Source organism: Pediculus humanus, genomic scaffold (assembly GCF_000006295.1).
Source record: "Pediculus humanus corporis 1103172107447 genomic scaffold, whole genome shotgun sequence".
Classification (NCBI taxonomy): Eukaryota; Metazoa; Arthropoda; class Insecta; order Psocodea; family Pediculidae; genus Pediculus; species Pediculus humanus.
Window position 1 is genome coordinate 127,951 of NW_002987068.1, and position 9,444 is coordinate 137,394.

The 9,444-nt window shown below is 29.4% G+C and overlaps 1 protein-coding gene across 1 annotated transcript; it reads right to left on the reverse strand.

The window, feature by feature from the left end:
* Nucleotides 1-3,418: 3,418 nt before the first annotated feature.
* Phum_PHUM095900 (Clustered-asparagine-rich protein, putative) lies at nt 3,419-4,318 on the reverse strand (the record flags this gene model as incomplete). Its single annotated transcript, XM_002423875.1, has 1 exon — nt 3,419-4,318. One exon carries the CDS (start codon nt 4,316-4,318, stop codon nt 3,419-3,421), a length of 900 nt encoding a protein of 299 aa, XP_002423920.1.
* Nucleotides 4,319-9,444: the final 5,126 nt, after the last annotated feature.

Genomic DNA, 9,444 nt, shown 5'->3' on the forward strand with positions numbered 1-9,444 from the left:
GGCCTTTTATTTGTATTTTTTCAATAAAAGATTTTTTTTTTTTTAAACAAATAAAAGAAAAGTAAATAATAATAATAATAATAATAATAATAATAATAAAAAGCAATCATCTTAGTTGATTTTTTTTGGTACTATATAAACCTCTTGACTGGCACTTGAAATTTAACATCTTTTTTTAATAATAATAATAATAATAATAAAAACCATTTTTGTTGGTTTTTTTCTTCTTCTCTCAATAAAAAGATTCAATAGATGATTCTTTTTTTTTTTTTTTTTTTCATAAATGGAAAAATAAAAAACGATTCAGGGTTTCATTTTACGTAACTAGATACATACATGTTTGGAAGAAAATGAAAACAACGTGGCATCGAAAGAGATAAAACAACAACAACAACAACGAGTTCCATTGTAAATTTTTTTATGGGAGAGGCCATTTAAGAAAATAATAATAATAATAATAATAATAATAATGGTAATGCTAATTCTTCGAAGGATGTTCAATAAGTTAACGTGTTGAATGGTGCGTTCTTTTGATAGCCGCAAGCGTTCTCGCGTGTGCGTTTGTTTGTTTGTTATTTTAAAAATAAAATAAAATCATTATTATTTTTACCTTGTTTTGTTGATCCTGTTTTGAAACGAGTTGTTCGCGAAATTTCTGAAGGTGAAGTATCATTTCCGATAATCTTCTTTCCTGTTCTAAAAAACTCTCGCCGGAAAGAGCCTGTTGTAAAACTACTCCTTCTATCGACGCCATGTTTTCGCTATTCTCACTTTAAAAAAAAAAAAAAAAACAAAAATTTTAATTAATATGGAAAAATGAAAAAATGATCATCATCATTATTGACAGGTATGTAAAAAGCGGAAACGGAAAAAGCAAGAAGTGTGAATCCTAATCAAATTCGTTCATTTAATTGTTTTTAATCCTTTTTAAACTCCCCCCCCCCAAACGTGACGAAAACAAACAAACAAACAAAAAAAAAAAAAGAGTTTACGAGAGCAGACGACAAATGGTCATCGAATCAATCAATGAAATTAATATGACAGACGACGATAAAATGATATTTTTGAGCAAAATTTACTCTCGACCAATTGGAAAAAAAAAAAAAAAAAAAAAAACAGCAACGACGACGACAGCATTTATGTAACAATTAAACGCGTTAAAATGTGTGAAAAAATTACAATAATAATAATAATAATAGTTATAATAATTAAGTTTGTTTTTTTTTTTTTAAATAAGACGCATTTATCGTGACAATAGAAAAGAATCAAGTTAAAAATCGACTTTGTACACCATTATAATTTGACCTTTTATTATCTCAGACGTGGGGGGGGTCATCTTTAAAAATTTTTTTTCACGCCCAAAAATAAAAAAAAATTCTTTTCTCTCGTGCGACGGAATTAATTGTTTGCGTAAATATTTTTTTTTTCGACGACGAGAAATTTCCACGAAATGGCGTACGAAACTTAATTAATAATAATAATAATGATATTCGGTACGAAATCTTTTGCGAACGAATGCTAAATAATAATAGGAATTTATCGAAACCCACGTGAGTGGCACGAGGAGGGGAAACAAGAAAAAAAAAAAAATAAGACAATGAAGGGAAATGAAGAAAAATACGATGATGATGATGATGATGGTGAGGAGGAAAAAAAAAAGGAAAAAAAAAAAAAAATTATAAACACAAGGAAAAAGTTATAAACGATCAAATGTACATGCAATAATGTCAAATGTCAAAAAGGCTATTAAAAATTGAGTCGACGTCATTAATTGTTTACTTTTACGATCGGACCATTTTAAACGTCTAACACAAAATCATTGTTTTTTTTTTTTTTTTTTTTGATTTCAAATAATTTGCCGCCGATAACGATAACATGGTGACACGATAAAGGGGAGGAGAGAGGGAGGGAGGGAGGGGGGAAACAAAACAAATGTATATGTTTTATTCAAAACCATTTTTATCCGAATGGGGGTCAACGGATTGTTTTTTTTTTTACTGAATAATGCAACAGATTCATCTGAGTTAAAATCATCATCATCATCATCATCATCATCTTTTTTTTCCATTTTTATCTTCTTTTGTTATTTTCATAACCGTCCATGAATATTAAATACGTGATGGAAATGGATATTGGATGGACGCTTTATAAACAGCAGAAGACACTCACATTTCATCTCCCTTGGTTTCCTTTGTGGTGAGGAAAAAAAAAAAAAAAACTTTTTTCCAACTTTTTTTTCCTTTTTTCTTTCTCACAAAGGAAAAAAATTATTCTCGCGCCTTTGATGTGATAAATATTATTATCATCATTATTACTATTACATTCATTTTTTCAATCTCAAAAAAGGGAAGGGAAAAGCGGAAACGGAAAGAAAATCGTGATGAGGAAAAAAATTTTTTCGAATGCTAATTAGATAAATAATTATTTGTCATGGATTATCATTATTATTATTATTAATAGAATCGTTTAAAACAATAATAATAATAATAATAATGATGATGGAGAAAATGTCCGAGAATCCATGTTAAGTGTTTTTTTTTCCTTTTTTTTTGCGTCGGCAAAAAAAAGAAAAAAGTGAATAAAAGAAAGATAAAAGAAGAATATAAAAAGTAGTTTAATAATTCAATGGCCTCGTGAGAGTTCTTTAATCGTCTGCTTTTCCTGTGTGCCCCTTTTTCACCCCCCTCCGCCCCCGCCCCTCCCTCTTGTTTCTTCCTCCTCCCGTTTTCCCATTTCCCTTTATTATTATTATCATTATTTTTTTTTTATACATTCGGCCTATCCCAATCCAGTACTTCATCACTCTTTCACTTTCTCTCTCTCTCTCTCTCTTTCTCTCTCTCATTCTCCTCTTTACCAATTTTTTTTTTTTTTACGTTCTTTCTTCCTCTTACTACATATTTTTTTATCGAAGTCGTAAATTTTTTCTCTAGTGTAAAATGGGTAATGGTAAAAAAAAAAATAAAAAAAAAAAAAGAAAGTTTTCTCCCCTGATTCGGTCACTTTTAAAATAATTGGTTTCGATTTTCATGATGAATGGTCCAAGTCGGTTGCGTCGGCGTTTGTTTAAAAAAAAAAAAATCTTTTATTCAATGAATAACAAAAAAGAGAGAGAGAGAGAGAGAAAGGCATAAAAAAAACATAGTACAAATATCGTTCAACAAGTTTCGATTACGTTTTGTTCATTTTTTTTTTTTTGTGAAAGGTTGTTGGTGGTGGTGAATTTTAAAAGGGGTTCCAGCAATACATGATATGATGATGATTATTGCGGATTGATATGCGTGAGAGGAGAGAGGGGAGGGAAAAAAACAAGGGCGGAAGCCCGATAACTAATAAAAAAATTTTTTTTTTATCCTGCTCCCTCTCCCCCCCCCAACCCCACGAGCATGAGAATCCGTGGTGAACAAAAGAGTAAAACTCACCTGTTTTTACTGTTTGGTGTTGATGTTGGGGTCGGTCTTTTATCTTCTCTCACTGAACTATTATTCATTTTAGAAGTTAATCGCTTTAATACATCATCCATTGTCCGCTTCAAATGTCCACTATTGTTATTATTACTACTACTATTGTTATTGTTATTGTTGTTGTTATTATTATTATTATTATTATTGTTGTTGTTACTAATTGTATTATTGTTGTTATTGTTATGTTTTTCACTGTTGGATACGGGAGAGTTACACTCCGAGGAAGATCTTCTTCTTTGGCTTTCGGCGTTACCACCATCGAGAACGTGATTTGCCGTTTGATAGAACCTTTCGTATTGCTGTTGTAAATTCCATAGAGCAACAGCCGAGGATTGTTGAGGAGGTACGAGGATTGGCGGCGAGTGATTCTCCGTCGGCGGGGATTTCGACGACGCTCTCCTTTTTCTCCTCCTTCTCGGAGATATCGTCGAATTGTCATCGGAATCACTGCCCGACATTGATCTCGACGATACCGAACAAGATCTGTTGTTTTCTTCCGAATTGTTGTTGTAATTCTCTGTATTTTTCCCATAATTTTCTCTCGCGTCCTTACCGTTCGAATTGTCTTTTATTTTTAAACTTATTTGTCTGTGCCTATTCGCGTCCGAGTTACCTACGTAATTATCAACGTCTTCGTTTCCCTCGCTGCTGTTTTCATCAACGTCCGAAAACATCACACCCCCCTCACTGTTGGGATCGACTCCCGATGTCGCGATACACGTGGCGGCCATTTTTAAAGGCGTTCCCGACGTTCCGTCTGCGTTTTCTTCCGCGTTCGATGATGACAACTGACCTGGCGATAATGCGTTACCTTCTTGCAACTTCGTCGGCGGAGACTTCCGCTTTGATGACATGTTTCTGAAAAGATAAAAAAAAAAAAAAAAAAAAAAATTTTGATGACGTCACGTAAGCAAATTTTTAACTGCGAATTTTTCGACGAGTGAAAAAGAAAAAAAATAAAAATAAATCGGGGAGGGAGGAGGAAAGAGGGGAGGGTGAGACTGGGGAAAAAATTTATTTTATTTTATTTTATTTATTCAATTCTTTTCATTACTTCTCATTTCAAAATAAAAGTCCGAAATAATTTTTTTTTTTTTTTGTTTTCAAAAAAAAGGGCTCAAAACGTTTTATATTTTTGTATTTAGAAAACTGCTGAAAACGCTTCGCCGATTTGATTAAAAAGCAAAAAAGTTTTTCTTTCCAATGAAAATTGAGGACACACACACAAAAAAAAAAACGCAATGATAAAATCCATTTCGAACAATATCTTCATCAGTCCCGGTCAAAGCTTTCCAACGGTTCTTAGGACAGGAAATTGCCCCGAGTGACAAAAGTTTTTGTCTATACAATTCCTACGGGAAATGATTCAATTGTGGTTTTTCTCTACTACCAAAAAAAAAGTAAAATAAAATAAAATTTTCCCGGGGCGGTCCGAAAAAAAAATTCTATCATCACCTAAATCCCTTACCCACCCCCTCCCCTCCTCTAAATTTTTTTCGTGAAAAGGCAAGGACCCTCCCTGTTTCCCAAAAAAAAAAAATTTCCGTAATTTTTTCTTTCCCTAACCGGATAAAATGGCAAAACGTAAAAAAAATTGCATGTGCGACAACAACACCAAAAAAAAAAAAAAGGAAAATTCGGTGCTGCCAAATTAATTTTTTTTTTAAACCACCATTCGAACGCCATTAATCATTTTTCTGGCTTTACCACACGACCTCCCTCCTTCTTCCCACCCCTCCTCTCCCCTTTCCAAATAAAAACTTTCTTCTCTGTCGTTCCCGTTTTAAAAAAAAAAAAAAAATTTAAATCGTCGATAAATTAATTTAAATTTATTTTTATTATATATAGAAAAAAAACTTATTAAAAAATTAATTAACCTGTCATTTAGACATTTATAAACCGGAAATGATAATTACAAATCGTATTTTATTAAAATCTATTGTAAACATTTGATACACGCGTTCTTTGGTTTTTACGTTCGTTAATTATTCTTTTTTTTACTAAAAAATCACTCGTTTGAAACGTTCACCTAATTATTCAATGATGAAAACAAAACAAATCAAAACAAAGGGTTTTTAAATCGTTTAAAAAATCTAATGACAACTTTCGTATAATACCCTGATACAAAATACGAAACGAAAATACAAACGATACAAACAACCCCTAAGATTTTTTCAAAACAATTACGTTTCCCTCACTCTCACGTGTAAAGACCTAAGTAAGTAAAATCGGATCGAATGGGAAGAAATGAAAAATGAACAAACGGAATATCAATAGAATGATTAAACTACTATGTGACGTAATGAAGGGTTTTCCCGCTAAAAGGAAAGGAAAAAAAAAAAAACAAAGGGTGGTTTGTCAACCGTTCAAATTACGAACGGTCGATTGTTAAAGAAGTAGGGGGAGGGGAGGGGGTGATAAGGTAGGTACATAAATAAAAAATAACTTTACAACAATCGAGGGGTCAACAAAACTCAAAGAAAAAATTTTCCTCGAACGATTTGTTTTTTTTTTTTTTTTTTTCAAGCAGAAGACGATAACAATTTTCCATTTTGGGAATCCATTTTGAAATTTAGAATAATAATAATAATAATATTATAAACAATAAGAAAAAAAAATTAATTAATTACGTTGTTGTAAAAACATTTTTTTAACGACTTTTTTTTTTTTTTAGAATTTTCTTATCACGATTAATTATTTTATTAGTTTTTAACATTAATAAAAATAATAATAATAATTAATAAGTTAATTAATTTGATTGTGACGTATATATATCAAAAAACGCGTGGCTTTTTTAAATTCGATATATTATTAATAATACATAAAAAAAATACATAATTTTTTGTTATGAAATGTCACACAAACGACGGACATCTCTCTCTCTCATTATCAAACGATGATAACAACAACGCATAATATCATTATTATCTCATTATTTAAAAATTTTTTTTTTTATTTTTTACACGAGCGCTTTCGAGATATACTCACGCATTCACGCACACACGCATTCACGCACTCACGCACGTTTTATTTATGCATTTATTTATGTAAATTAATAAGCGCATTAATTCTTTTTTTATTTTTTTAATGAGACAATTAAATTATTAATAACGATAATAATAACTTTATGAAAACATTATTATTAAGTTTTAATAATAATGATAATAATAATGATGATAGACTTTATACGAATCGGTAGCGATTATAATTATTATCCTTTACTCCCGCCTTTCCCTCCCTTCCCCCGTCACCACCCGTAATTATTTATGCGTTTATGTGAATGTTTCGCATATTTTACTGAGACGACAAGTGCGTGGATGATGATGATGATTATTGCAATAATGATATTCTATATATTTTATATAAATAATAATTAAGTATCGACCGTCAAATGATTTAATTTATTACCTTTAAAGATTACGGATTAAATAAGTGAATTAAAACAGAAAGAAAAAAAAAATGTCGACGACAGAATTTTTTTAAAATTTATTTATTTATATCCGAAACAAACAAATTTTTTTTTTTTTAATTTGAACTTTGCGCAGATGTAGTAAAGACCGTATTATGAGAGCACGTGATCAACTACTGCACATTTTTTTTTACTCAATGAAATTTTTTTTTTTTATAAAAATTGTTTACGACAGAAGATTTAATGATATCACCTCTCTCTCTCTCTCTCTTCCTCTCTCTCTCTTTTCCCTCCATAGGTTAATAAGATTTTTTTTCTCTCTTATTGAAATCATTATTATTATTATAAAATATTATTATTAATATAAAAATATATGTAAACGTTTCGCGACGATTTTCCCAGTGTTTTTTTTTCTAATATTTAATTTTTATTACGATATCGAACGATTCGTTTGTCTTATTTTTTCTTTTTTCTCTCGAAATAAATTCGATCGATCGATGAATCGATCGATAAATTCATCGATTACGTAATCACTCGATTTAAAAAAAAAAAACAAAACAAAATAACAAAAAAATGAAATCGAAAACATTTCGAGTCGCGGCGAATCTTCGATTTCAAAAAAAAATAAATTTTATTCATTTTTCCATTTAATTATTTTAATTTAAAAAAAATATTAATAATAATAATAATAATAATAATAATAATAATAATAATAATAATAATGATGATGATGATGATGATAATAACGATGAATAAATTATGTTAATAATAATCATTTCAATGTTACGATTTACGAAAAATTCATTCAACGACTTCGAAATTAATAATTCATTCGTACGATTCTTTAACTTATACATCCGTTGTCATTATTATTATTATTATTATTATTATTAAAACTTCGAGTAATAAAAATAATAATGATAATAATAATAGTTTCGTAAACATTGTTTTTTTTTTTTAAATATATAATAAATGAGAGCGAGGTTTTTAGAATGTAAGGTCGGAACGACGACGTTGTAGTTTTCTTATTATTATTATTATTATTATCTCGATCGCTGGATAAAAAAACAAAATGGATGAACATTGAACAAGTTACCGGGTGTGCGTGCGGGTTTTTTTGTTGTTGTCGTTAAAGTAATTCTCAATCAAGGCCTTTTATAATTAATACGATAACAATACAATTTATCCTGGATATAAAATTTTATTTAAAAAAAAAATTTTTCTCCAGGATAAAAAAAAAGAAGAAGTAGAAATTATTATCAATGACATCCATACCTTGTTCTATTTATTTTATTTAATTTTTTTTGTTATGTATTAATAAATTACGTTATTAATAAATAAATAAATAAAAAACAATGTGAACGTTTTTTTTGCACCTCCCGGAGTGTGATTCATTATAAAGGATATCAGACAAAGGTTTTTCCTTTTTTTTTTTTTCCTTTATAATCGATTTCAAGGTCAAATTTCCGATACAAAAGCAAAAAAAAATTATTACTCGAGGTAATAAAATAAAATAATAAAATTAAATTAAATATTTCATTTGGTAATTACAAAAACTTTTTTTTTTTTTTAAATAATAAATTGTAGTTAAATAATTGAAAAGATGTTACTACAATATCGACTACCCCCCTCCCCACTCACACGACAAAAAAATCAACCGGTTTTAATTGATTCGACTACAATAAAAAGAATAAAGTGTCAACCCCCCCCCTTCCTCCCCATTTAAACTTGTAGTTAATTTAATAAAAAATTAAATTCATCTACTTTTTTTCACAATTGTAGTGACGTGAGTAGTTTTTCCCTTTCTGTAAATAAAATCCTTTCTTTTGATATGAAAATTCGAACGTTATAAATCATTATTATTATTATTATTATTATTATGGATTTCTTTTTTTAATGTTTAGTTTATGAGGTTAATTATACGAAAGATTTGATTACAATTACGACTACAATTCGCACGAATAAAAAATAAAAAAAAATAATTTCCAAAAAAAAAAATTTTTTTTCATTATTATTATTATTATTTTTTAGTGCACGTGAATATGAAATGATAATAATAATAATAACATTAACTACAACGTAATCATTGTAATGAGTTAAAAAAAAATACGAGAATTTTTTTTTTTTGTCGAAATTTGAAGGAGCCAGGAAATTAAAACGACAAATCCAGTCGTGATCGAACAATTTGATTTTATCACAATGAATTATTTCCCTCTAATTGCCGCCACGTACTACGTTATTGTTATTGCCACGATTCGATTCACCAAGTCGAAATCGTATAGCCAGGGGAAAAGTAAACGAGGAGGAGAGGAGGAGGCGGAGGAGGAAGAGGAGAAAAATTTTAACATTGAAAAAAAAAAAAATATTAAATCTGACAAAAGCATAACGCAAAATTAAAAAAAGAGAAAGAGAGTGGGAAAGAGTGGGAGAGAGAGAGAGAGAGAGGGAAAAGTAAATTACACGAGAATGGATATATCATCGAGAAAAAATTATGCCCTCAAGTGACGAGTTAGAAGAGACTCTCTCAATTACTAACCAATACTCACTAAATATTAAAAACAAAAAAAGATA